General features: G+C 33.4%; 5 protein-coding genes and 1 long non-coding RNA gene across 6 annotated transcripts in view; 5 read left to right on the top strand and 1 right to left on the bottom strand.

Moving 5' to 3' along the window:
• LOC132199098 (uncharacterized) overlaps nt 1–27,675 on the bottom strand; it is a 150,718-nt gene that overhangs the window by 21,715 nt on the left and 101,328 nt on the right. The window lies entirely within an intron of this gene.
• LOC132198806 (multiple epidermal growth factor-like domains protein 6) lies at nt 10–3,618 on the top strand. Its single transcript, XM_059623042.1, has 14 exons — nt 10–150; nt 384–536; nt 667–789; nt 851–1,000; nt 1,057–1,194; nt 1,258–1,410; nt 1,466–1,615; nt 1,868–2,011; nt 2,062–2,199; nt 2,323–2,454; nt 2,760–2,900; nt 2,956–3,087; nt 3,275–3,412; nt 3,474–3,618. The coding sequence occupies exons 1-14, from the start codon at nt 84–86 to the stop codon at nt 3,536–3,538; spliced, it is 1,824 nt and encodes a 607-aa protein (XP_059479025.1). The 5' UTR covers nt 10–83; the 3' UTR covers nt 3,539–3,618.
• LOC132198763 (prion-like-(Q/N-rich) domain-bearing protein 25) lies at nt 4,617–8,543 on the top strand. The gene is made up of 9 exons (XM_059622976.1): nt 4,617–4,725; nt 5,528–5,668; nt 6,143–6,283; nt 6,414–6,548; nt 6,682–6,813; nt 7,272–7,412; nt 7,462–7,596; nt 7,888–8,025; nt 8,084–8,543. Exons 1-9 carry the CDS (start codon nt 4,656–4,658, stop codon nt 8,146–8,148), a joined length of 1,098 nt encoding a protein of 365 aa, XP_059478959.1. The 5' UTR covers nt 4,617–4,655; the 3' UTR covers nt 8,149–8,543.
• Nucleotides 8,958–11,961, top strand: LOC132198765 (stabilin-2-like). The gene is made up of 9 exons (XM_059622977.1): nt 8,958–9,019; nt 9,069–9,225; nt 9,973–10,107; nt 10,167–10,307; nt 10,636–10,767; nt 10,829–10,981; nt 11,045–11,182; nt 11,433–11,567; nt 11,628–11,961. Exons 2-9 carry the CDS (start codon nt 9,156–9,158, stop codon nt 11,693–11,695), a joined length of 972 nt encoding a protein of 323 aa, XP_059478960.1. The 5' UTR covers nt 8,958–9,019; nt 9,069–9,155; the 3' UTR covers nt 11,696–11,961.
• Nucleotides 13,103–21,214, top strand: LOC132199005 (fibrillin-2-like). Its single transcript, XM_059623377.1, has 26 exons — nt 13,103–13,161; nt 13,218–13,269; nt 13,322–13,392; nt 13,689–13,847; nt 13,905–14,045; nt 14,372–14,497; nt 14,567–14,710; nt 14,769–14,915; nt 14,984–15,109; nt 15,159–15,302; nt 15,584–15,730; nt 15,787–15,930; nt 15,996–16,136; nt 16,194–16,337; nt 16,397–16,540; nt 17,050–17,181; nt 17,237–17,368; nt 17,432–17,575; nt 18,798–18,929; nt 19,061–19,201; nt 19,636–19,785; nt 19,839–19,982; nt 20,425–20,565; nt 20,625–20,759; nt 20,918–21,055; nt 21,120–21,214. The coding sequence occupies exons 1-26, from the start codon at nt 13,116–13,118 to the stop codon at nt 21,182–21,184; spliced, it is 3,330 nt and encodes a 1,109-aa protein (XP_059479360.1). The 5' UTR covers nt 13,103–13,115; the 3' UTR covers nt 21,185–21,214.
• LOC132198658 (beta-mannosidase) lies at nt 22,296–27,116 on the top strand. Its single transcript, XM_059622810.1, has 15 exons — nt 22,296–22,480; nt 22,533–22,682; nt 22,982–23,127; nt 23,181–23,368; nt 23,425–23,515; nt 23,928–24,098; nt 24,154–24,328; nt 24,382–24,578; nt 24,642–24,832; nt 25,283–25,473; nt 25,531–25,820; nt 26,042–26,192; nt 26,249–26,460; nt 26,524–26,751; nt 26,801–27,116. Exons 1-15 carry the CDS (start codon nt 22,354–22,356, stop codon nt 27,056–27,058), a joined length of 2,766 nt encoding a protein of 921 aa, XP_059478793.1. The 5' UTR covers nt 22,296–22,353; the 3' UTR covers nt 27,059–27,116.

Genomic DNA, 27,675 nt, shown 5'->3' with positions numbered 1-27,675 from the left:
CTCCTTGATCCGAGGTATAAATTGCTTGCTTGCTGATTGCAATCATCATTTGAAATTATTGGCGTCAAAGGCAAAAGTGAAAAATGAAGGTGGTGAAGCGGTTTTTGTTACTGAGCTTATGCCTTTACAACTTGGTTAACTTTTCAGAAGGTAGGTGTAATTAAAAACTAATTATTTCATTCAGAATTAAGAAAATTACCACCTTTAATGTTTTTAATAGCAATTCAGAACATAAAATTTTAATAAGAAAAATATTTGATATTTTAGTAGCTAAACAATAATTTTAAATATTTGTTAACTTCAATATTCTTTTTTCCAAATTAAACGCAATAAGATCTCCGCGTAAATGAATTATATTATAACCAGCATTTGTTGCATTGCAGCCCTTCTCGGTGACCCTTGCCCTACCCCCGAAACAGGGGTTTTTTGCTCCACCACTGTTCCTAATTCAATATGCGAAGAGAACAAATGTGAGTGTGACGTTGACAATGGGTTTATCGAAGAGGAAGGAGGAACCAGGGACGTGTGCTTTAAAAGTAAGTCTCAAATGCAAACATTTTTGTTATTGCTCTAATTTGTGGAAATTGTTAAGTTGTGTGTAAAAGAAAGGAATTGAACCAAAAAATCTTTTAATAAATTCTAAATTGACTTATTTTGTTCCCTAAGAAACTGTTATTGGAGACGATTGCAAGATTGGTCCTCAATGTGACTACAACGATGCAGTTTGTAGAGATGAGATTTGTGGATGTCGGACAGGATTCGTAGTGTTCGGAAACACGTGCAAACAGAGTGAGGAAAATAATTTAATTATCCGGTCATTAATAATTTTGCATTAATTTTTTTTCCATAGAGATAACCACCATTGAAAAGGACCAGTGCGAATCGAATGTTCAGTGCCCAGAAAATTCCCGGTGCGTGCAAAATTCAGGTACACCCTCGATGTGGTGCAAATGCGTCAACAATTTCGTAGCAAATGGAAACGGCGACGCCTGTTTGCGAGGTATAAATTTCATAATAATGAAATGCTGAATTTTACCAAAATTTTATTTTAAACAGTCACTGCAGTTTCTGGCGATTGCGTTGAAGATATTCAGTGTTCAAGGTCGGACCCAAACTCCGCTTGTGCGGAAAACAAAAAATGCACGTGCAAAAATATTTACTTCTATAGCTCTGCCTTGAAAAGATGCGAACGAAGTAAATTAGAAAATAAATTAGCTAATTCTTTGATTTATAACACACAACGTTTAAATTCCACAGAGGCAGTGGCTCCTGACATGTTCTGCGCAAGCCAAGAATATTGCGACGACATTAATGCTGTTTGCGAACTGCCAACACCTCCGTCAATTAGGGGCTTATGTAAATGCAAAGGCGATACCAATTTCGATGTGACCAAAAGTTTCTGCGTGCCAAGTAAATTAAATGTTAAGCTTTTGATATTGCGCTGATAATTTTATTCATTAATTAGATTCTCTGAACGACGGATGTTTCAACAATGACCAATGCAGCTCTTCTGTGCCCAATTCAGTTTGCAGGTTCAACAATGGTTTGCGTGAAAACGTTTGTACTTGTCCCGAGAATTTTGTGCCGAATAGCGATTCAACAAGATGCTTACCAGGTGAAAATAAAACTATTAATTCATGATGTCATTGATATAAAAAAAAAGGATCATGCAATATTAATAGAATATTATTTATTTTATCAAAGTTGAAACAAAGGTACGCTTCAGAATTTAATTTAGCTAAATATTTACCCTTAATTTGAGCCTAAAGTAACAACATTTTTTAAGAAAAAAAAATTTTTTTTTTCTCTTTTTTAATCATATAATATTATTTACAAGTAAATAATATATGTATTAACGTTCTTATAGTTTTCAACGCGTTGAATGTTGATTGCCTGGTTAAATCCCAATGCAACATTGACAATTCAGCATGTCGCGGTCCTTTGGGACAAACCAAGTGCGTTTGCGATCTTGGCTTTGTTCAGAATTTAGCAGGGATTAGCTGCTTGAAGGGTACGCATGGTCTATTTTTTGAAACATTTTATTAGTGTTCCTTTCCACAGGTGCCAGTTTCATCAACGACGTCTGCGAAGTGTCAGGCCAGTGTGCTGTCCTCAGTGGTTCGGCTTGCACTTCAGGCAGATGCCTATGCCCGGTGGCCACACATATCCCAAAAACCGACCTCACTGGCTGCATACCGAGTAATCAATTTAACATAGTTTTGTGAAGATTTTGGCATTATTTACAGTTTTTTGCTCTTTGGAATCTTATTGATTAGGATAAAAATTATATAATAAAGGAAGTTACTAACTTTGTTTTCCTAGAGGTCAACGATTTTGTTACTGACTGCAATCAACTCAACCAATGCACACAGGCAAATACATATTGCGACATTCTTAGCAATAGGTGCACATGCAGTGCTAAACATGTACTGGTGGGAACCTCATGCGTCAAAGGTTGGTGGAACTTGCAAATTTTTTCTTTTTAGTTTTTTTGTCATACTTTAAATTTCCTTAAAAACTAAAGAAGAGCAATTTTTTTTTATAAATGAATTTTGAAATTTATTGTGTTAATCGAGCAATTTAAAATCATGGCTTGCTAACAAATGCCTTTTTCCCTAAAAAAGACATTAGCTAGGATTCTTCCACCATAATTAAAGTGTTATTTCACAGATAATAATTTTTTCAAAAACCATAAAAATTCAAATCACCAATAGACCAAGAAATACGCCAAAAATTTACACATTTCCAAAATTTTACAGTCGCTGATAAATTGGGAGATTCGTGCTCATCAAACGCGCAGTGTCCTTTCGAGAATGCAGTGTGTCCAGCTGGTGCGACCAGAGTTTGCAGTTGCTCCGCCAATTTTGTGGCGAACGCCGCAAAAGACAAATGTCTTCCAAGTAAAAGAATCAAATATGAAATTTGAAAGATAATTAATTTTTTTGAATTTGGAAGCTGTCGCATTCGGAGGAACATGCACCGAGGGAGTTCAATGCACAACTTCAGGAGAGGCAGATTGTATTGAAGGGAGTTGCAGTTGCAAAAAAGACTTTGTTTTAGCCGCAGACAGCTGCCTTGCAAAACGCAGTAAGTATTGTTTTCATATAATTCAATTAATTGAATTTAATATTTTATCTTTATATCTTTTTATTATGAATAATAATAATACATACATATCGATTTTTAATTGATACGAATTATTTTCTAAGGCTGCTTGATAACTTTGAAATTAAATTACTTTTGTATCAAACTGAATTTATGATTACAACTTCAGGGTTGGGCGATGATTGTACCAACGATGCTCAATGTCAGTTGGCCGAAAATCTAGATAGGGCTTTTTGCTCCACCAACGGAAAGTGTGATTGCAAATCACCATTCACTGCCATCGTTTTGGAAAATAAATGCAACTCTGGTAAGGAAATGGACTTGTATTTTGAAGACCTTTCTCTTTATTTTGAGTATTACTTTTTCAGGCGTCCAAAATACTCTGGCCACTGCAATCATGGCGATTGCTTTGCTTTTTGTGAAATTAGCGTGATGAAATCAGGATCCATAGTATATTATTTGTAAAATTAAGGTAAAATTGGAATCAATAAAGTCGAAATGTTTCTGTTTAATAATTTAGCAACTTGTCTTTTACTTTTTTAATCCATATAATCAACGTAAAACGATACACCATACTATAAAATTTATTTACAAATAGAAAAAGTAAAAAATAAAAAATTTCAATCATCATGACTCTTTGCAATTGAGAAATGCATAAATGGGGTTGAAAAATGAAAAATATCACTACAAAATAAATAAGAAACAAACAAACAACGTTCAATAATTAATTTCCAGTCTTTACTGTGAAACTTGTAAAATTGTAAAATCCTCACTTTTTGTTCAATGCAAAATTCAAAATCATCAACTAAAAATTTATTGATTTTAAAGTAAAAAAATATTATTATTATTTGAGAGCCATTAAATTAGAGATTGAGATAACGGTTTTTCTGTTTAATTTTAATACAGTTAGCCTCAGGAAGCAAAAAAAAAGATTATAGTTATTCACGGTTTTTCACTAAAAAGTAAAATTATTTGATTTTATTTATTTATTGTTTTTCATGCGCTGATGATATGTACAAATCAAATCACAATTTCTACAATATCTAAAATGAAACTTACTGAAATTAAATTGAAATTTACTTTTCTCATAAATAGACACGCCATAATTATTCGTACACATCTTGCGCGCAACAAATCTTAGAGCTCATTTCCTCCTTTTAAAATTTTTGTCAATGACCCAGTAGAATAAACTATAATAAATATTTAATTATATATTATAACAAAATTATTCACTTCGCAAACTCCCTTGTCACGATTTTGGTATCTTACCAATATGCCTCGTCTGCTCTCATTTTTCGCACTTGCTTTTAAGTTTTAATTATTAATTTACTTTTGGGGCTCAACATAAATATCTCATTTGTCTTGTGATATCATCGCAAAGAGCAAACAGAAATTTCGCACGATCCCACGCGAATATGTGTGCTTTTTATGTAATTTTTAAGTCAACGCACCTCAATAAAAAAATTTGTGGAATAGAGTTCTTGTATAAAATGCACGGATCGCCTGAGTAATGCCATTTTTCCCAACGTCGCACGGTGGACAAATGCATCATGATGGACTCTGGGAAATATCTCATCTGTTTTCTCTGCTTAACTTGCGTTATATCGCCTTTATACGCTGGTAAGTTTTTCTTACAATTAGTAAAAAAAAAAAAATTGTCGATAATAATATATTTTAACCAATACCTAGAGTAAATAATTTTACTAGCAAAAATAGAGCAAAAAATTTCTTTCTTGCATTAAAGTCTAATGCAAAATCGGCAATCAGCGCATTATCAAAACACAAATCTATTTATTGCACTTTTTAGGCCGCGTTATGAACTAATTAAGATGAGCAATGGCCATTCCACAGCATTTTGAAATTCATTATCTAAATCGCGAATAAGCAAGGGGACTAAACAATTACATGTGCGTGATAATATGTTCCAAGAAAGCAATCGTAATGCTTTTTATCAAGTTATTGTCGATTTCTTTTATGATGATTCAACGGAGAAATTTATTTTTATTTATGCTTTTTATGTTCTAAAATCCATTTCTAATTTAATTGGAACAAGTTTTTTTCCATTTATAAATTAAAAATAAATTTTTACTGCGATCCCACAATTATTTAGATCGCGTCGCTTAAAATAAAATCGTCACATTGAAATTATCTGATGAGTATAATATTATATTGTAATTTTACAATAATTCATTTTAATAACTTTTTACAGACTATTAAACAGAAAAAAATCGATCGGAACGTTTCAATAATTGTGTGTAATAAGATAATTTTCAATACACTATAGTACACTTTAATATAAATTTATATTATTTAATAAATTTATATGCATTTCAATAAACATTTTTCATTTATGCGTGAAATTAAATAACTAACCAAAGCTCTGAATTAATCGATATTAAACCAGCAATTTGTTGAATTGCAGCCCTCCTTGGTGAAGATTGCACTGGCGATTCGGATTGCTCCACCGTGCCAAAGTCAATCTGCGGCAACAACAAGAAATGCGAGTGTATTCCTGGTTTTATTGATAACGTGAAAGGAGGAATAAAAAATGAATGCTTCAAAAGTAAGTCCCGAGCCAAGTTTTGCTTCTCTTTCTTAGTCACTGCAGTATGAGGCGATCATTGTCGAATTTTTAAAAATTGACTCTCTTAAATTGTTGTTTAAAATTTTACTAACATGTGAGATTTACTAAGCTCATATAGCTCTTGGCAGTCAATTTAGGTGAAAGATTATATTAGTTTTCATTGATTTATTAGTAGGATACAAAAATCCTTATATTTAAAAAAATATAACATTCTATCAGTTTTTACTAAGCTGGATGACTTTACGAAGCTAAATTTACGCAGATTTGAAAATTCACTGTGTTCCCATTATTGTATTTTTATTGGGCCAAAAAATTCCTTTGCGATCTTGAAATTTTTCAGAACCACTTATCGCTCTTTTAAAGATAACGTTTGTCGATAACTTTAAAATGAACCGTTTGAATAATTTAAATATAATATTGAATGCAAAATAATTTAAAAATAAATATTTGCAGTCGCTGATAAACTGGGAGATTCGTGCAAATCAAACGCGCAGTGCCCTTTCGAGAATGCTGTGTGTCCAGATGGCGCCAATCGGGTGTGCAAATGCTCCACAAATTTTGTGGAGAATACCGCAAAGGACAAATGTCTTCAGAGTAAGAACCAAATATTCACAATTAATATTTTTACTTTTATTGAATTTTGAAACTGTCTCACACAATGTTCAGAACATGCATTTGAGAAATGCTTCATTTCGTGAAATATTTTAAATGTTCTTTTCTACAGGTGCCAGTTTCATCAACGGCGCCTGTGAAGTGTTAAACCAGTGTGCTGGTCTCATTGGTTCGACTTGCACTTCAGGCAGATGCCAATGTCCTGCTACGCATATTCTAAAGACTGACTTTTCTGGCTGCGTACCGGGTAATAAATTTAAAAATGATTCTGTGAAATATCCTTCAAAAAGAAAGAATAAAGTATTTTATGTGGATTTGAAAAATAAATTACGAAAACAATAATAAAATGTAAAAAAAATTAACTTACTTTGTTTCCGCAGAGGTCAAAGATTTTGTTACTGAATGCGTACAAGTCAACCAATGCACGGCGGCAAATATGTATTGTGACATTCCCAGTAAAAGGTGCACATGCAGCGGTAAACATGTACCGGTGGGAAGCTCATGCATGAAAGGTTAGTGGATAAAAAAAATATAGATGGAAAAGTCTTTTTGATTTTTTTATTTAAATTACTCCAATAATTCTAATAAAGTATCTTTGAAAACCAAGTCATTCTAATTAAAATTATGTGAAACTTAAATTAACTTTATATGTAAGTCCGCGTGATCTTTTAATTGAGATAATATTTCAATATTTAACATTTTTGACTAATGTTTTTATGTACTGAAGTAATGTTGTCATGATTTTCCCCCACTAACTTTACAGATTTATTAACCTTATCCATGTGATTTGAAACAATAGATTGCTAAATAGATTCATTATTTTGCTGACCTTTCCCACTAAAATTAAATCCTACCACTAATCGCTCTGTTAAAGATAACATTTGTCGATAACCTTACAATTAAACGTTTGAATAATTTAAAGATAAAATTTTATGCAAAAAAATTTAAAATTTCAACAAAATATTTGCAGTCGCTGATAAACTGGGAGATTCGTGCTCATCAAACACGCAGTGCCCTTTCGAGAATGCTGTGTGTTCAGATGGCGCAACCCGGGTGTGCAAATGCTCCACCAATTTTGTGTTGAATGTCGCAAAGGACAAATGTCTTCCAAGTGAGAACCAAATGTTTGCATTTAATATTTTACTTATTGAATTTTGAAGCTGTCGCACACAATGGAAAATGTACCGAGAAAGCGCAATGCACAACCACAGGAGAAGCAGATTGCGTTGAAGGGATTTGCAGTTGCAATAAAGATTTCGTTTTTGCTGCAAATAACAATTGCCTAGCAAAACGCAGTAAGAATTTTTCTTTGAATGTTTATTTTTATGACTAAAATCGATTATTCGGATATTATTAATATAAAAACATTAATAAATATATCAATGACGGCGATCCAAAGGTCTTACCTGGCCCAAGCTAAATTGAATGTCAGAGAGGTTAAATCAGTTCGGACCAAGTAAATTTAGCCTGGGCCCGACTAATTTATCGTTTTTGGATCGTCATCCGTCATCTAACAATAAGCCGCGAGGAAAATTTAATGCTTGTGTTTATATCTCAAAACTAACTTTATATTTTCAACTACACAGGCTTGGGTGAAATTTGTACCGACGATGCTCAATGTCAGTTGTCCGAAAAATCAGATCGGGCCTTCTGCCCTTCCTACAAAAAGTGTAATTGTAAACCACCATTCACTGCTGTTATTTGGGGAAATTACTGTAACTCTGGTAAGTGATATAATTAAAACCCTTTCAAACACCTCATTTCAACGGTTACTTTTTTCAGGAGTGCAAAATGCTGTATCCACTGCAATCCTGGCCATTGCTTTGCTATTTGTGAAATTAGTGTGAAACCGAAGCAGGAAAGCAAAGAAGAATATATTTTGTAAAATTAATTTTCTCATTAAAACAAACTATTTTATGTCATATAATTAAGAATCATAACCAATAATTCAACTCGATAATCAACAACAGTGTCAACAATGCCTCTTTGATTTAAAAAACAAAATTGTAGACAAAACACGGAGGGGGAATTAAATTTCTTTTTTAAAAAAAATACATAAACATTGATTATCTAAAGCAATTATGATTTCTGTGAAAAAATTATACAATTTAGTGTAAGCTCAAAAGCTGTTTTATCGTCTCCATCTAAAATAATTTTTGGTGTTATAATTATGCAAATTACAAGTCCATCGTATTCCCTTCGCCCTTAAGCAAGGATCTTTTTTGGCTAATCTCATATTGAATAGAAAAAAATTGTGATTTTTACCTTTTTTTTAAGTATAAACCTTTTTTAAACATAATATAATTTTCAATCCAGATGCTCGAAACAAAAATTCAAATGTAATATTTTTCATTGACAGGTAAAATTATTTAATTTTCATGTATGATTAATACAAATTACACCATAATTCATACATTATCTGAAAAATGCAAGTTTTATAAAATTATATCGCATTTTTTACTCATCAAAGAGATCAGAGAAGTGGTGACAGTGGCTCTTTGTTAGCGCAACAATTCTCGGTTATAAAATTAGTCACTTTGCAAACTCTCTCGTCACAGAGTCACGATACTGGTATCTTACGTAGAACCTTCGTCTGCTTTTGTCGCGCTTGCTTTTAATTATCAATCTAATTTTACGGCTCAAAATAAATACCTCATCTGTCTTGTGATATCACCGCGAAGAGCAAACAAAACTTTCGCACGATGCCCACAGGAATAGGTATTACATGGAATTTATATGTCATCACATCAATAAAAAGCTTATCTAGAATAGTGATCTGGTATATAATCCTCGGGCCGCCCAAGTGGTGCTATTTTTCCGGGATCATCAACGCTGCACGGTGCACAAAGTGATCATGATGGACTCTGGGAAATATCTGGTCTCTTTTCTCTGCTTAGCCTGCGCTATTGCGCCTTTGAACGCAAGTAAGTTTTTCGAGTTTTTCTAAATGTATATTCTATTTTTATTCAATTTTTCGTCCTCTTTTTCCCTACCTTAAAGGAATAAATAATTTAAAATTTTATTTATCCAAAATATGTATTATTTCAAATAATTATTAATTACGCAATATCATAGAATTCAATTTGATTATTTTTGTCTACCTGAGATCGTGTTAGGCAGCAACAGACCATATTTTGAAAGATATGATCGGATCAAACCTATTTCATGCGATGATTGACGATTGGGCAAATAAAAATTGAGCTTTTTTTGTCGGGGAACAAAAATTGTCGGTCAAACTCATTTGATATTTTACTAAGAAATGGTATAAATTATCGAAAAATTTCACTTTATTCTAAGATCCGCAATACAGATCAAAAAATTAAAATAGGTTTTCTTCTTTTATCACTGCACCTTCATTTTTTTATCATGTCCATCTTTCCATATCATAATATAATTAAAGAATCATAAAAATAGAAATAAAAGAAAAATAACAATCTGTGTACAAATACTAAGTTTAAACTAAAGTTTCATACATTTTTAAAAATCCTGGACCATTGATCCGGAAATATAAATTATGTTTGAAAGTAGTGTTCAAAATTATTTTGAATGCAAAATTCAATCATGCTATCAATAATAATCTAATTTGATTCAAATTTACATTTTTTTATTGAAAAATAATTTGTTGTCCTCACTTTAAATTGTCGTATTAACATTGATTTTTTTTATTCCAGCATCACTAGGCTCAACATGCTCCGTTGATACAGACTGTTCGGTGACTCTACCTAAAGTAGATAATTCAATTTGTCTTACTGGATTATGCTCGTGCGCTGCCACGCACGTTCCAAATAGTGGTACCTGCTCACCAAGTAAATTTATAGGAAAACTGTAGCCACAGTTTTAATTAAGGAACATGACATTTTTGCAGAGGTGGTCATTGATGAAACGTGCGAAATCTCAGCACAGTGTCCTGTGGGGAACTCGAATTGCGCAGGAACAGCACCTGATAGGAAATGTGTGTGCACGGCTGGCTACGTCGCTTCAACGGATAAAACCAAGTGCCTAAAACGTGGGTCCAATTTATTTGTGCGAAAGGTTTAAAAAAAAATTAATGAATATATGTCTTGATTAATTATTTCAAATCAATCGTTTTGTCAAAGTCAAATAGATGTGAATAATATTTCTAAATATTCAATGAGCTTGAACAATTGAAAATTTAAAAACAGAAAAATAACTCAAATATTTATAATTGTAATTATAGAATTCCACCGACTCAATATTACTCAAAACCGTAAAAAATCACCTTTTACCTTACCTTGATCACAAGTTCGCATAAAGATAAAATTAAGCTGATGGTTTATAAATTTTAAAGTTTTTACGAAACATCGTTTTTACAGTGCAACAAGGTGTTGATGACGATTGCGAGGAGTCGAGTCAGTGCACAGCCACTCCCAACTTGGAATGTCCTGATAAAACGGTTTGTAAATGCAAGGAAAATTTTGTCCAGTATCAATCCACGTGTGAGCCAAGTAAGGCAAAACTTATTTTTTCTTGTTGTCTAAAAATTCAGTTCTTAAAACCGTTTCTCAGGAGTGCTGACCATTAACAGCGGTTTGTGTAAAAATTCAATTCAATGCCCGGAAAATTCACGGTGCCTTGCAAACTCCCCAACGACAAAAACGTGCCAATGCAATAGCGATTTTATTCCTTTTCCCAATACAAGCCCGAATTCATGCCTGAAAAGTAAGTTTGTCCTACAATAATTCCCGAAGAAATTAATTAATTCATGCAAATTATGATACACAGGAGCCGCATTTGGCGAGAATTGTTCTGCTTCAGTTCAATGCACCACCTCAGGCAACGTAGAGTGCGCAAGTGGAAAATGCTCTTGCAAAGCTGATAATTACTTTGCAGCAGCAGAGAACACCTGCTCCCCCACAAAAAGTAAAAATCTCATTTTTCCTACTTTGAAATTAAAAAAAAAAATTAAGTTCAAAATTAAAATTTTCCATTTGTCCCCAATTAATTACTCCTTTACCTATCTTTGACCTTCAATCAATTTCACTTCTTATCTCTGATTATAAATTAAAATTAGATTTGGATATTATCCTCTGCTTAGAAGAGATATGGAGCATTTAAATTTCGAAATCGATTGTTTTTAAATTGATGTCTTCACTACGTAATCATTTTACAGAACTGGGAGAAGCTTGTACAAATACAGTCCAGTGTGTGCTGTCTGAAAATATTGATAGAGTCCATTGCCTCGACATTTTGTGCCAGTGCAAACCGACATTTATTCCTGATTTAACCAGAAACAGATGCACGTCTGGTATAATACAAAATTACTATTTCAATTGAAAAAATAAAAATAATCAAACTAATCTTTCAGACGCTGCCAGAAACACCATTACTGCTGCATTTGCCGTTGTACTTTTAACTCTTGGGAAATTGATGTAGATTTTTTAATATACCTTCCGACGAATGAAAAAATGTTGGTGTAAATGTTCTGAAACCGTTTATCAATAATGCCAAAATTTAAACAAAAAATTATCGATCTCTCTGGAAAGTTATTTATTTTAAATAAGTCAAAATAAATTAATTAAAAATTAAAAATATTAAATGTCAATAAAGGTTTCATTAGGCCGATCCGATGAGTCTGGTTTATTGCATACAAGAGGCAACAGTTTATTTATTATACAAATTGAATAAAATTTATTAAAATTAAAAAATTTGTGTACATACTTATTTTAAGTATTTCCATCATTGCTTCAATCTAAATTTACCTTATTTTTGTGTTTCTCCAATAACGACATGAAAACAATTTTTACTTAGAAATAAATTAATTACTTTTGCTGTCGGAATATTTAGGAAAGTTCATGCTGTCTTATTTCGTTAATGAATTCAGCAAAATTTCTGCATTGAAGCAGATAGTTTTTAAGAGTAAGCGGAAAATGTTATTGTGCGCTTGAATATATTATTAGCTTTTCATAATCAAAATGCCGTTCACCAATGAGCACTCAATAAAATAGTTTCAAAAGAATATAAGGAATATAATGTAAATTTTCTGTATGTTATAATATATACTGAGTGGTTATATAATAATGATATTAAATTTTTAAATTATATAATGTTATTAAATGGAAGATAATAGTATTTACAACAAAATTATTACTTCATATAATATATACAATATATTAACTTCATTAATTATATTTAATATTTATATAATCTCAATAACTCAATTAGCAGTAGAAGTGGCCGGCCGGTGGCAATCACCAATCACTTGACATTTCTTAAAAAAATATTAGATCGCATGCATAATAATCATTTAGAATTAGAACATTAAATTTAATCAAATGATATTATGCAATGCTGTGTTTTTCACACGGAAATTAGATATAAATTGTCCATCGTATCAGTCATAAAGACTGGAGGAGCAAAGAAGGCATCGTGTTAGGGGTTTCAATATTAATAATTTATAAAAATATTTATATTAGCTTCTTTGTTACTGAAAACTTATTATAATCTCTCAATCTGTTATTAATTTCATCCTTCACAAATCGAATTGTGACCAATTATATCGCAGATTTGAAGCTTTTGAACCTCCATCGTAAAAGGTATTTTATTGAATGTCATATTTGCCTTAATCCTTTTATAACCCTAAATTTTGATAGATTTGCAATTGGGCGTTGTTTTGATACAAGGCAATAATTTGAAACAACGTCAATTGCGAAAAGGTTGCCTACTTTCCAAGCATGAATTATTTCAATTAAATTTACATAACCGTTATCTTTGTTTGCAACTTATCTCCAAACAAAGAGATTAATTTGAAAGTGACCAATGCTTTGTGGAGAACGTGGATTACCTGAGCACCTTGATGTCCGGGGCGGTGCACGCTCAAAATCTGTCTTTCAAAGTTATCGGTACTTAAACTTAATCCCTTTTAATCAATTACAATGCTAAGTTTTCGCAATGACAGTAATTGCACTGGAGGACGTACATAATGCCAGCTTATCAGTCAAAGTCAATTGGTAAAAGAAGCAATAAATACAGGAACTTATTTTGTCATTCACCATTTCAAAGTTTGAGAGAAGCAACGATGGCGAAGAAGATCGCGCTGCTTATTTGTCTCGGGCTGTCCCTTTCAACTGCGTGTAAGCCAATTTTAAAATTACAAACAGAAATTTCTAAAATTCTTTCCAAAATTTAAATTTGAATATCTTGTTATTTTAATTTAATATTTCAACGTACACTACGTTTAATATTCAAATTTTACCAATATTTGCCTTTTTCAGAAATAAAATTTCTCAAATTAGATATCAATCTTAAATTTTCTTGTACTCATTGTCAGCACAGGAATTGCTGGAATGCCTAATATTTGCTTCAAAACTGAAATTTAATGATTTTAAATAAAAATTTTTTACATCAGTTTAATCTTAATTTATTCAAGTCGCTGAAGATGATTTACCTCTGCAATTGGGCGATTCGTGCACAGAGCCAGGTGATTGCACAATTCCCAGTTCCACTTGCAGCGGAGAAGAAACGGATTATAGGTGCTTTTGTAACGAAGGGTTTTTCGCTAGTGCTGACAAAAATCGGTGCCTTCGAAGTATGAATTTACATCTTATTACCCTTTGAGCTTTGACTCGATTTTTCGATTCACCAGGAGCTGAATTTTTGGAAGATAAATGCGAGCTGGACGCACAATGTACGCATTTCTTTGACGCAGAGTGCCACGACACATTTTTAGAGTGCCGATGCAAACCTAATCACGTTCCCAACGACCTACTGAACCGCTGTTATATAAGTAAGTGAGAAAATTGTTTTCTACAGTTTAATATCGAAAAAGTAATTCAAAAATTTTTTCTTTCTTAAAATTTCAATTTGGCAGGACAACATTTGAATTTGATTATGTAATATTTGATATTTTAAAATTAAAGCATTTTGTTAGAATTTTGATGATAATTGATAATCAATTTTATATAACCTATTTTTCCGGTTTTGGTTAGCAGCGGAAAAATGGGCTCTGAAAATTATTCAATAAACAACAAAATTTCTGTTTGTTTATTCTTCTGATTTAGGATATTATTCAATAATTAACTTCAATTTTTATGATTAATCATGAAATTCTAGGAAGATTTAACTTGGATGATCAATGCACAATTCCACGTCAGTGCTCCATGGAAGGAGGCACTTGCATAAATAACGTGTGCGCCTGCAAATCTGATTATATTATTCACGAAAAACAATGCCTCCCACGTACGTTTTCTCTAGTTTTTTTTTTTACAGTAAATTGTGATTAAATGTACAATTCTTTCTTTTAAAAAGTACTTAACACAATTCAAATTGACGTGTGCATAATCAACGAGCAGTGTCCTGCTAATTCAGAGTGCAAATCAAACGGCCAAGCTAAAAACTGTATTTGCAAAACTGGATACGTCAGAAACAACGCGTGGAAAGAATGCTTGATCGGTTGGATAACTAATAATATTAATTAATTTATATAGTACTTAAAAAATTGCAATTTCAGTGAGAGATTTAATTGGAGGCGTTTGTACTGAATCGCAGCAATGCGCAGTAGCACATTCGGAATGCAAAGACGACGGTGGAATAAAAATTTGCGCTTGTTCTTTGGGCTACGTGTCAGATCTTAGCAATCGAGCCATCTGTTACAAAGGTTGGTGCTGAGAGATTAATTTATTACGAGCAGTAAAATTTCGGTTGCTAATTAATTCCTGATTAAAGAGGCGAATAATCTTGGTGATGAATGTGCAATCAACAAGCAGTGCCTTGTAGATAAGGCTGTTTGTCAAGATGGGAAATGCGGCTGCAGGCCTGGTACAATTGAAAGTGCAAATTCTTGTTTGGACAGTACGTGTTAAAAGTAATTTTGAATTTGATTTTTAATCGAGAATTTCAGAGCTGAATACTATTGAGAATGAGAAATGTTTCATCAACGAACAGTGCCCTGCTAATTCTTTCTGTCGGAGCTTCGGCAACGTCAAGCAGTGCAGCTGCATCAGTGGATTTGTTAAGAGTTCAGATGGGACAGCTTGTCTCAAAGGTACAAACAAAATATTGTTAAAACTTTTTTGTAAAATTTGCAAATTAGGGCTACTGAATTAATTTTCTTAGCAGAGTTGACTCATCAGCACTGTTATGTTGGTTAAATATGTCATGGCGGCCATTCATTACCAACTTAACAGGGAAGATGTGAACACACTTCTCTGTAGCCGATATAATTTAATTTATTTTAAATTTCAAAATATAAAATTAAATCTCAAAATTTAATGAGCACTATAATTTTGAATTTCTATTTCATTAAAAATTTTTATCATATTCTAGCTTTGAGCAGCGTTGGAGACATCTGTGTAGATTCAAATCAGTGTGTATTGGCAAATTCAGTTTGCACAGCTAATGACAGTGGTGCAAACATTTGCAAGTGTGCTGACGGTTTTATTGCAAACAGTGCGAAAAATACCTGCGAACAAAGTAATTATTAATTTTTGGTGCATTAAAAAATATGAATTAAAAAATTCAATAAACAGTCGCATCGTCAGTTGATTCGCCGTGCAAATTCCAAGAGCAATGCGATTCCATCAACGGCTGGTGCCAAGGACCTTTTGGCATGCAAAAGTGCGTTTGCAAGCCAAGCACGGAGCCCACCATTGACAACCTCTACTGCGAACCAAGTAAATTATAATATTAATATATATTTTTTTCTCTATAGAAATATATTTAATTTCAATTTTTAAAGATTCTCTGGGATCCCCTTGTACTGTGACTGGCGATTGCTCAAAATGGACAAACTCGGACTGCGCACCATTTGGAATAGCAAAAATTTGCAAGTGCAATTCAAACTTTGTTGAAAATAATGCCAAAGACGAGTGTCTTCCTGGTGCGTAAAAATTTAACTAAATTTCAGTCAGATCAATTAAATTTGCTCTTTTGGTAGTTGTGACCAATTTAAATGAGGTTTGCACCGATTCCGAACAGTGCCTAATTGACGACAGCGCTTGCATTGGTGAAACCGGTGCAATGACTTGTCAATGTGCTGAAGGCTTTGTCCCTGACAGCGGCAACACCAAATGCTTGAAAAGTAATTTCATCCAATAAATATTTAGTTTAAAAAATTTAATGTGTTCATTCCTGTCAAAGGGGCCGATTTAATAAACGATTCATGCGAGATCTCAGCCCAGTGCAATCACATCAGTGGAGGAGCAATTTGTAATTCAGTGGCTGACCAGTGCCGCTGTCTTTCAACTCACGTTCCAAGCACAGATTTGACAAGATGTCTCAGGAGTAAGTTTTTATTTATTTATTCTCTAAATACCGCAAAAATGCTGGGATGATATTTGCTAAAAGTGATGCAGTTTTTTTAAAGCTGTCAATATGACTCTTTAATTTTGTATGCCAAGAAAAGATCAAGGAGGCAGAAAATATTATTCACTTAAAAAATACAATTTACCTCCGAAACGTGATACTTATATTATTTCAAAATTCAAACATAAATTTTATCTCATCTTCGTCTGTGCATAAAATAAGTCTTAAAGTTAAACACTTAGCAAATAAATTAGCTCTGAATTTTATTTTGCAAATCATTTTCAATTCATTTATTCTCTCGCATTCTCTTTTCTTTTTGAGTCATTTTTTTTATCTTTATACGTAATTTAAACACATTTTTATCGTAAGACTTAATATTAACTCAGGTAGCTTATATGAAAATAATTTATGCAAATTTACCACTAATTGAATTTTTATAGCATAAATTATAATTTAAATTAATTCTAAGCAAAATCTAAATTTTGTAGAGGTCAGCGGTATTGGTGTGGCTTGTGAGCAGTGGAATCAGTGCTCAACAATGAACGCGATCTGCGATGAAACTGACCTCGTCTGCGTTTGTAATGATAATTTCATCACTGCGGGCAACAACTGCTTGAGAGGTAAATAATATTGTAACCCAGTGTAGGGCAAAATTATTAAAACAAATAATTACAGTGGCAGGAAATCTCGGCGAATCTTGCTTCATTCCGCAGCAATGTCCGTTTGGAAATTCAACATGCAAAGATGGAGCTTGCTCTTGCACAAGTGAATTCATTTCCAGTTCCGACAACAAGAACTGTCTACCGCGTAATTTTAGAAAATTTCAACTTTTAATATTTAATTTATTTCTCCTTTGTTGACCTCATTCAGTTGCATCATTTTTGTGTGATCCATGCTCTGAATCGGCTCAGTGTTCGACCAGAATTCCCAGTTCACACTGTGAGGCGGGAGTTTGCACGTGCGACCCACTTATGGAACCGACGCCAGAAAACAACGAATGCGTCCCAATTCCATGTAAGCCTTTTTTTAAATTAATATCAAAAGAAATGCCAGGTCTAAAAATTTATAAAATCTTGATTAAGAAATATTAGTGTCTGATTGTGAGTGATATTTGGATTGGTGATCAAATTTTTTATGATTAGAGTCACTGGCCACTTGAACGCTTTCCACCAAATCCGTCGCACGCAGTTCTTATCTGAATTCGTGAGATTTCTTTTTTATTGATAAAAGTGTTTTTGAAGAACTAAATTTGATAAGTACTTCAAACTCCCACCTGGGCTTTGTATTTTTTCCAAATTTGATAGATCGTGGAACACTAGGATATTTTTTTTTTAATATATTTGGGCTTTATAAATAAAAAGTCCATTATTCTTCTCATTCATATTTTTGTTCAGATATTAATATCAAAGCTAAATTATTTCAATAAATTATCTTCATCAAATTTATATTTGGAAAAATTGATTATTTTATTTTAGGGAGAGCTTCTATTGAAAATATTTTTGATATGAAGGCCTTTTAGGATATTGTTTTAATTAGGTCATTTTTTTTACTTATAAATGATTTAATATGTATTTTTAAAGTAGGCGGCAGCAATAGAAATTAAGTAAAAAAAATTTAAGCTGTAAAACGCTACATAGGAAATAACTATTTGATTAAATTCGGAAAAAGTAGGTGATTTTTTTTAATAATTTATTTAGGTCATTGTTGAACAAAAAAATTTGAAAAATTCGTACTCTGTATTTAGAATATTATCTCTTTTTGTAGCAGGTACATTATCAAAGTTTTTACGTAATTTCCCAATACCTGTAACTTATTATAGCTCAAAAATTCTCAAGTGAAATGAATCACTCTATCTGTGCAAACTGCGGATTGCGCGAACAAATTCCATCTCTACTTTATGTCAATAGCACTCCATATTCAGTGACGCACAAAAATGAATAATATATTTATATACCTAATGCGATACCGAAAACCACTCAAAATAACCTTCTCTCTCGGCCTATCGCTTATCTATGGGATTGCTTTGTGCAAAGCAACTACCTTATCAGTCTATAAAACGAAGCTGCAGTTCTGGTCAATTCACCAGTTCCTATTTGATTTTTATATAACTTAACCACAAAATGGTGCAGCTCAAATACATTTTCCTCGTTTGTCTCTTTGCACTTGGAAGTGCTGGTGCGTGAGACTTTTATTTTTCCTTGAATATTTTTTCATTCTTAACTCGCTTGAATTTCAGTGAATATCGGCGAGTCGTGTACCGAGGGAACAACAGAGTGTCCTGCAGAATCGTCTTGTACAGGAACTACACCGATTTGTACTTGCAACGCTGATTTTGTTCCTATGGATGACGACTCAGGCTGCCTTCCAGGTAAATTTAAAATTGGATCAAATTTAAAAAATCAAAGATCAATAATTTCTCCATTAAATTAAATTATGTAACTTGTATTAAATAGAAAATAGAACAAAAATAAAAGCTTTGTTTTTGGGATTTCTTTACAGTGGCGCCAGCACTTGACTCGGATTGCATTCAAAGCGATCAGTGCAGCGTGCCATTCCCAAATTCATTCTGCTCCCAAGAAGACAAGTGCATCTGTAAGGATCTATATGTTGCTAACAATGCGAGGAACAAATGTTTGCTCAGTAAGTAAATTTTTTTATACAATTTATCATGATTTTGTTTCTACATTCTTTAGAAATTCTCAACTTAATATAACTAACAGCTAGAAAAGCCATAATTTAAAAAAAAAAATTAAAATATCGTTAGCTCGAAATTGTAAATTTTTCAAAGTAACGATTATAGTTATAAAAAGATTTTGTGTTTTATTCCAGAATTCTTATATTTTTTTTCATATAGCTTGGCAATATACAAAGTTGAATCTTTTGATAGTTCGAAGAAGTTGATACTCGAGGAGATGATCATGGAAATGAAGAGATCGGGCTTTTGTTTTTGAATAAAAAACAATTTTTCTGCAACAAGACAATGCACGATCTTTTCATTTCCACTTTTAATAGTTCATTAATAGCTAAATAAATTCATTATTATTTAATATATGATTTCAATATAATATTTTTAGAGCTGACCGATTTTGAAACAACTTGTGAGGAAGCGCAGCAGTGTAGCGCCGAGGGAGCTCTTGGAAATGCCATTTGCGGTGAAACTACAAAAAAATGCGAATGCATTACTGGCTACGTGAAAAATACAGCTGGCGACAAGTGCATCAAAGGTGTTTTATTAATTAAAACTAATCTGGAATAACTAATTAAAATTTTTCATCAGGTGCCAACTTTTTGGGCGAAAGTTGTGTTGACGATGTCGTAATTTGTGACACGATTGACAACTCTGTATGCCACGCGACGGATAAAGTGTGCACGTGCATTTCCGACTTTGTTGCATCTCTGGACCTTTATCGTTGCTTACCTGGTATTTTTCTTGTTCAATTAATATTATTGCAAAACAAACTTTATTAATTCATAAATAAACTATATTTTTAGTTCTATTTGCTATATTATTACGCTTTGAAACTCATCAAAAGTGCAACAAAAAGTGAAAAATTTTTATTTCTTTTTCTATTTAAAACCTGCATTATTTAAAAGCAGTCACAGTATTCTTGTTTTTCTGGTTTTTAATCTTAATTTTCTTTAAAATCATTAGCAAAAATGTTATTCAATCTTACAAATTACTATTGTAAATTAATTTTTACTCTTAATATGAACTTTATGCATGGGCATTTGGAAAAAGATGAGTTATAGTTTAAATTCAAATTAACATTAAAAAATTTTTGAATTAAATTTGACTTTGTTAATTACATCTTTAGTTCTGTTCAACTGTTTAGTTGGCATTATTTTGATTTTTAAATTTCTAGTCACTGGTGACACCCTCGGAGGTCCCTGCGTGGAGAACCAGCAGTGCGACCCCAAAATCCCCAACTCCGCTTGCAGGGAGAGCGTTTGCTCGTGCCGAAACGAATTTGTGGCAGCCCTCGACACCAAATCGTGCCTCCCGTGTATGTCGAAAAATCATACCAAAATTTTGCAATTGTTGTTTTTTAAATAAATCTGGCAGATGCTGACCATGGAGAGGCCTGCTTGGAAAATTCACAGTGCGTTCTGACGCCAGGAGAGGTTAGCTGTGTCGATTCAAAGTGCGCGTGCAAAGCGAGTAACCATTTCTTGGAAGAAATTTGCTGGGTTGATCGCAGTAAGTTTACTCTAAAAAATTATGTTTTTTTTATGTGTATAAAACGGAAAGTTTTTAGGTCATTGAGAATTTTTTCAGAAGGAAAATATTATGATACTCAAAATTTCTTGTGTATTTTCTGTAACCATTTTAAGCTGAAATTGATTTAAAATCAACAGAGCTTGGAGAAACGTGTGCTGATAAACGAGAGTGTATTTTGGCCGACGGAAAAGTGAACAAGGTGGATTGCTTGCAAAGCAAATGTGCCTGCGTTGAGGGCTTCGTAGCAGATGTCAATGCCAATCTTTGCAACTCTGGTTAGTTCTTAACAAAACGGAGATTAATTTATTTTGATTAATCATTAATTAATTTTAATTTCAGGTGTTCAAATTGCAGTGACCGGTATTTTGCTTGTATTGGCAGCATTCTCAGCCAAATTTTTCTGAATTAATATCTAAATAAACTAATTATTTATACTCAAAGGTGTTTGATTTGATTGCTAAAGTCTTAATTCATCGGCAGTCGACGTTAAATCCACGGATCTTTCTAAGCATTTTTATTTCGGTATATTATCAGATAATATTAATCGTATTTATTTGATAATTCTGTTTCCAAAAGCTTGGAGCAAACAAAAGCTCTTATCGCGTGTTCCATGTATGGCTTAAAAATGTTTGTATCAAACGAATGACACAAAATGCTCAAAAAATCCCTCACGCGAAAGGATGATCAGCTTGCGAAAAATAAATGATTCGTTTGTTGATAGAGTTGGATAGGAGAAATGGAGGTATGGCTAATTAAACGTCACCTGCAGGCTTCATTTCAAAAGTTATTTCGTGCTCTTGATACAACGTCATAAAACAAACAAAGATTATTAAATATGCGGGTGAATGAAAGCCGATACTCAGAATTGAGAAATTAAGTGCCAGTGATAAAAAAAATCGGCAACACATGCAATTTGGAGCCGAGATGCATGCATCATTAAAAATGATTGGAAATTATTACTAAAAATACAACTTGCTTCATATTTTCAACTAGAAAGACTCATATTTAGCTAATAAAAAATAAATTTAAAATAAACACAAAAAAACATTAATTTTATTTGAATATAAAAAAGTTCATCAAACAATCATCTCTGTGATTAGACTTAAAATTTTTTGTATGGAGTAAAAAAAATAGTAGTTTTATTTATCTATTTTCATTCACATATTTAGTATTTTTGGTGTGTTTTAATTTAATTTATGACGTGAATGTAATAAAAAATAAAAATCTTTTGCTCATAAAATCTTAAAAATTGCCTTTATGTTTTAACATAAAACTGTTTTAAAATCTAGTCAAAGACTTTAAAAATTAATAAAATTGGATTATAATTTTTTTATTAAAAATTTAACATTAAATTGAATAAACTGCGTTGAATAATAGTCTCGCCGGCTGCATCTTAACTCTCAGTAAAAAAATGATGACATGACCTTTCATACCAAACAAAGTTGGTTGATTATTTTGCCAGATTCTTGACTTCTGTCTCATGGTATATATTGATAAGATTAGCAGCTTGGACAAACACCGCCAGTGCAAGTTAGTAGATCCGTTGGCGGCTACTGGAGAACCGGGTCACGCGATGGCTTTCAATTCACTTGTGATATTGCTGGTTTTGTTTACTGCTGGCCCAGCACTTTGCGTTCTGCAATACGATTTGGGAGCGTTGGCCGCGGATAATGTCTGGACAGTGGTCAACAAGAATGGCAGTGAGTTTTCAGATCTCATCAATTATAATTTAAATTAATTTAAATTTCAAAGGCATCAGCGTCAGTGCGACCGTCCCGGGCGGAATTTACTCGGATTTGCGAAGTGCAAATATAATTGATAGCGAATTTTATTACCGATTCAACGACCACCTTCACAGATGGGTTGGATTAGAAACTTGGACCTACAGCAGGCAATTCACGGGTGAGATATTATTTTTGGCCTAGTGAATTTGAATTTAGAAATAAAAATTATAAAATAAAACGCCGTTGGCTTTTTCTAGTGTATAAAAAAATCAAAAGTTCTTGAAGTTCATTGTTATGACAGAATTATTTAACATGACAGAAGATTAGATTACTAATTTATTGACAGAGTGTTTAATCAAGTTTGATAAAGAAATTCACGAAATTTCTTATTATATAATCAATTTTTGAAGAAAAGAAATAAATTACACTTATTTGATTGAACGTTTGAATTTATGTGTTTTAATATTTTTTATATAGTGCCAGCCGAGTTGACGGCAAAAAAGCAAATAAATCTAGTTTTCGAGGGCATTGACACTTACGGTCAGATTTTCATCAACAATGAAGTGCCAGTCACTGTGGACAACATGTTCGTTCGATATGTCATTCCATTTACACTACAGACAGTAAAAAAGTACTTTCTTTTTAGTTTGTCTTTAAAAAAAGAATACATTCTTAGGTCAATACAATTACTGTGGTGCTGCCGTCCACGGTCGAGTACGCGGCCAACAGGTCGGCGACGACTTTTGTCGCTCCAGCCTGCGTGGTACCCGAATATCAGGGCGAATGTCACGCCAATCAAGTGAGGAAAATGCAGGCGTCGTTCAGTTGGGATTGGGGTCCAGCTTTCCCGTCAGCTGGAATTTGGTAATTTATGCTTTATAAAAGGAATTCTGAAGCTGATTAATTGAAATTTTCTGAAGGAAAAACGTTTACGTTGAGGCGTACGATACCCTGTTGATTCGAGACACCATCTACGATATTCAATTTTCAGAGGCGGATCAGAATTGGAATGTGAGTGGAATATTAAAATATTGAAACAATGTAAAAAATTCAATCCAATAACTTATTTAAAAAAGTTAAAACTTATCAAGAAGATCAGATAAATATTATTTAATTGTAACTGAGGAAAAATTTTTTAGCTTGTGGCAAAATTATGCAACAAAATAGTGTTATATTTAAATTTTTAAGAAATTATTCAAATTTCAGTCTTTTTCGCTCTGAAAATTAATTAAATTAAATTTTTTATATCAAAAAACACTATCTTCGTCTGATTGTGAAATCACATATTATATTTTTAAACAAATTTACCTAAACATATTGGCAGAATTAATTTTGTATGCGAGAAACTAGAAATCAAAGTTTGAACATTAAATTTCACCAAGCAAATTTTAGTAGAATTTGACATTTTTTTATTCATAATTAGGTCAATGTCAGAGTGCACGCAGAAGCTCTTTCAAGACAAGTCTCGTCCGGTGCTGGAGATTTGGAATTGCAAATTCAAGTGGATAACGTCACCATCACCTCCAGAAAAAGGGTTTCTTACCAAAACATTCAAGGAGAAATCTCCTTTTCCATTTCTACAAATATTCCTGCCGTAAGAAAAATAAAATCAAAGGCATATTTGGAAGTTGGTAAATATAAAATCTTAGTCTTCAGTACAAACGTGGTGGCCAAATGGAATTGGAAAAAGTCGCAAAATTTATACATCCAGGGTGACCTACACTCCTGATGGTGTGACCGAAACTGCAGAAAAGGACAATACAATTGCTTTCAGGACTCTTCGAGTGGTGCAGGACTTCGTCGATCCAAACAATATAACCAAAGGCACTGTTAAAAGGATTTTTAATTGGTTAAATTTAATATTTTAATCGATGCAGGGCGTCATTTTTACTTTGAGGTGAACGGTCAGCCAATTTTCATGAAAGGCTCAAATTGGATTCCGGCCCACGTGCTCCCTGAGATCGGTTCTGACCCCAAGTACGCGGAAAATCTGCTCAGGGCGTCTGCAGAAGCCGACTTCAACATGCTGCGGGTCTGGGGCGGCGGCGTCTACGAGAGCGACCGGTTTTACCAGGTTAGATTTGGAAATTTAGGCAACTTGCTCGACGTTGATGTGGTGCGTGGTGCATAATTTCAGCTTTGCGACGAGCTGGGCATCCTGGTGTGGCAGGACTTTTTGTTCGCGTGCAGCATGTACCCGGTGGACGGACCGTATCTGGACAGCGTCCGAACCGAGATCGTCCAGACCGTCCGACGACTGCAGCACCACCCGAGTATCGCTCTCTGGGCAGGAAATAATGAGAATGAAGCTGCCTTGATCGGAAACTGGTAAATTATTGATCAGTCAATTTTATCACAACAAGTGTAAAAATTTTGAAGAATAACTTTCTTTGTTTCATAATAAAATTAAAGAAAATTGCTCTTGGAAAAAAACCTAAGAAAATAAATTTAAATGATAATCTCTAAAATTCCACAAGAATATTTCATCGTTAAAAAGCTTAAAACTATCTTTCAATTGACATTAATTTTGAATCGTAATGATCCAGTGTCAAAATTAGCTTCTGGATCAAATTTAAAATTATTATTTTAAACGTAAATCAATAATACTTTTCCACCATTTTTGGTATAATTATTGCTTAAAACTTAAAAAAAATTGTTGTAAAATAATTGTAATGGAATCTAGCTAGGTCGTTTTCTAAATATTGAAAAAGTTCCAATGAGGATGTCATTTTTTTTTAAGCTTTTTCTTTGGATTTTTATTTTATTGAATATTTTTAGGTATCAAACTCAAGCCAATTTCTCCGCGTACAAAGATCAGTATATTCAACTTTACGTGGACACCCTGAAGCCTTTGGTCAACATCGAAGACCCAACCAGGGCTTACTTGGTTTCCAGTCCATCAAACGGAATCAAGTCGGAGGAGGACGGCTTCATTTCCAACGACCCATACAGTGCCCTTTATGGAGACAGTGAGCGCAATTGAGAAATTAATAATTTAAAAATAATTTTAAATATTTATTTTTTAGTTCATTATTACAATTACTTGGCTGACGGTTGGGACCCTGCCGTGTACCCTCGAACGCGATTCGCCTCCGAATTCGGTTTCCAGTCTTACCCTTCAATGTGGGCACTGAGGCAGGACGTGGCCGCCGGCGACCTGGACTTGGGTCTCAACAGCGAAATCATCAACCAGAGGCAGCATCATCCCGGTGGCAACGCGGAGTTGAAATTGCAAATCGAGCACCGGCTCTTGCCAGGAGGACAATACAATTGGGACAATCTGGCCATGTTTGAAAAGTTCACGTACCTCACCCAGGTAAGTAATCTAAAAAAAAAAATAATTATTCCTTAAAAAGGTCTGAAAGCTAAAAAAAAAATAATAATAATAAATAAATTTTTTGAATGCTCTTTGAGGGCAAAATATTTTTTTGAAATACTCTTTTAAGTAATTTCTACGCTTTATAAATTTTTGAAATTCATATATTGCCTCAATATTTTGATAACAATTTAGTTTTTAATTTTTTTTGTATTTTTTAGATTTATCAAGCTATGGCGACCAAAACTGAGGCCGAATGCCACCGCCGATGGAGGGGGTGGTACGATGAGCCGACGGGAGAGGGTTTGACCATGGGGTCGCTGTACTGGCAGCTCAACGATATTTGGAACGCACCCACCTGGGCGGGAATTCGTAAAAGAGATAATATTTAAAATTTAATTTTTAATTACAAATTTTTGCAAAATCAGAGCACGACGGCACGTGGAAAATGATGCACTACTACGCAGCCAAAATTTTCAGCCCCCTTCACCTGTCCGCCTATGTCACCCCTGACCGCCGACTCTCTCTTCACGCAATAACCGATTTACTGGACAACTACGGAGATGTCAAAAGTCAAATCAACGTCCACTCTTGGTCTCAGTTGGAACCACTTTTGTCGTTAAATTACGATTTCACACTGGTAAATAATTAATATTTTCTCTTATTTAAAACAAAATAATTTAATCTGGAAAATGATTTTCAGCAAAATAATTCCGCTTTTGAAGTTAACTCGCAACCCTTGGCGCCTATTCTCGAATCTGCCGGCTGCGGAAATTTAATTCAACACGCCCAAAGTCGAATTCCCGAAGATGCTTGTTTCTTGGTAGTGCAGCTTTTAGAAAGGAGTACCTCGGAGCTGCTTGCCGAAAATTTCGTGATTTTGTCACGATTTGCCGACGCTGTTGGAATTGTAGTTCGACCCCAGCTACAGGTATATAATTATTTAATTATATAATTAAAATAATAAAATACCATTTTAGATTAATGGAGTCACCCTGTCAACTATGCAACCCCAGTTCAGTCGGTACGTCCAAGTTTTTGACATTCAAATAACAACGGACAACGTGGCTCCGTTCGTTTGGCTGGACGCGGCGGACGCCAAGGGCCGATTTTCGGACAACGGCTTCATTTTGACCAATTCCACCAAAACCGTTCAGTATTACGCCCTGGAAACGCTGACCGCTGCCGACCTGCAGGCGAAACTGACCATCACTTCCTTAACTCACAATTGGTTGTAAAAAAAAAAAAAAATATTGAAATTGAGCGATTTTATTAAAATAAAAATATATTTTGAAAAGATAACGAAATTTAAAAATTATAATCGCGTCCATTTATAAAGAGCCATGGTGAGGAACTCTAAATTTAATTTACTTAGTTAAATATATAAAATACATATTTGAATAATTCAGATCAGAAAATAAATACGCAGAGGTAAAGTTAAAGGTGAATGTTCTCAGCTGTCTTCCTCTGACATCATAACAGTTTCTATCTCTCTATTTTTTTTTCGCGTAAAAGAATATTTTTAGGATAATAATAATTTCTTCAATCCTCATTTTTCACTTTAATTCCCTGTCTTCTCATGTAGCACGCGCCTTTTCATTAATTAATGAGCCGTTTGCCTCTTCCTGCATAGATGCCGCCAGTGGATGGCTTTGGCACATCGCGCAATCTGGTGGCAGACATTGGGAGACTTTAAAATGAAATTTAATTCTCTTTGTGTGTCCTTATGAATTGTAATTTAACACCTTCATCTTTCAGAAAATAATTCGACAAAAATTTTACTTGAATCCATCAAACTTAGCTATTTTAAGATCAAAATGTGAATTACATACAAATTTTATTTATTTTTCCTATT

Source organism: Neocloeon triangulifer, unplaced genomic scaffold, assembly GCF_031216515.1.
Source record: "Neocloeon triangulifer isolate White Clay Creek 2 clone unplaced genomic scaffold, ASM3121651v1 ptg000013l, whole genome shotgun sequence".
Lineage (NCBI taxonomy): Eukaryota > Metazoa > Arthropoda > Insecta > Ephemeroptera > Baetidae > Neocloeon > Neocloeon triangulifer.
Note: the sequence above shows the minus strand (reverse complement) of the source record. Positions and strands in the feature narration are given on the sequence as shown.

Coding starts and splice junctions, on each gene's coding strand:
- LOC132198806 (XM_059623042.1), top strand. CDS start 84: ATGAAGGTGGTGAAGCGGTTTTTGTTACTGAGCTTATGCCTTTACAAC. Junction 1,001..1,056: donor CGGCGACGCCTGTTTGCGAG/GTATAAATTTCA, acceptor TATTTTAAACAG/TCACTGCAGTTTCTGGCGAT. Junction 1,411..1,465: donor CAAAAGTTTCTGCGTGCCAA/GTAAATTAAATG, acceptor TTCATTAATTAG/ATTCTCTGAACGACGGATGT.
- LOC132198763 (XM_059622976.1), top strand. CDS start 4,656: ATGATGGACTCTGGGAAATATCTCATCTGTTTTCTCTGCTTAACTTGC. Junction 4,726..5,527: donor TATATCGCCTTTATACGCTG/GTAAGTTTTTCT, acceptor GTTGAATTGCAG/CCCTCCTTGGTGAAGATTGC. Junction 6,284..6,413: donor AAAGGACAAATGTCTTCAGA/GTAAGAACCAAA, acceptor TCTTTTCTACAG/GTGCCAGTTTCATCAACGGC.
- LOC132198765 (XM_059622977.1), top strand. CDS start 9,156: ATGATGGACTCTGGGAAATATCTGGTCTCTTTTCTCTGCTTAGCCTGC. Junction 11,183..11,432: donor CACCTGCTCCCCCACAAAAA/GTAAAAATCTCA, acceptor ATCATTTTACAG/AACTGGGAGAAGCTTGTACA. Junction 11,568..11,627: donor CAGAAACAGATGCACGTCTG/GTATAATACAAA, acceptor CTAATCTTTCAG/ACGCTGCCAGAAACACCATT.
- LOC132199005 (XM_059623377.1), top strand. CDS start 13,116: ATGTCCGGGGCGGTGCACGCTCAAAATCTGTCTTTCAAAGTTATCG. Junction 14,916..14,983: donor TCGAGCCATCTGTTACAAAG/GTTGGTGCTGAG, acceptor TCCTGATTAAAG/AGGCGAATAATCTTGGTGAT. Junction 19,202..19,635: donor GAGGAACAAATGTTTGCTCA/GTAAGTAAATTT, acceptor TAATATTTTTAG/AGCTGACCGATTTTGAAACA.
- LOC132198658 (XM_059622810.1), top strand. CDS start 22,354: ATGGCTTTCAATTCACTTGTGATATTGCTGGTTTTGTTTACTGCTGGC. Junction 26,461..26,523: donor TAAATTACGATTTCACACTG/GTAAATAATTAA, acceptor AATGATTTTCAG/CAAAATAATTCCGCTTTTGA. Junction 26,752..26,800: donor TAGTTCGACCCCAGCTACAG/GTATATAATTAT, acceptor ATACCATTTTAG/ATTAATGGAGTCACCCTGTC.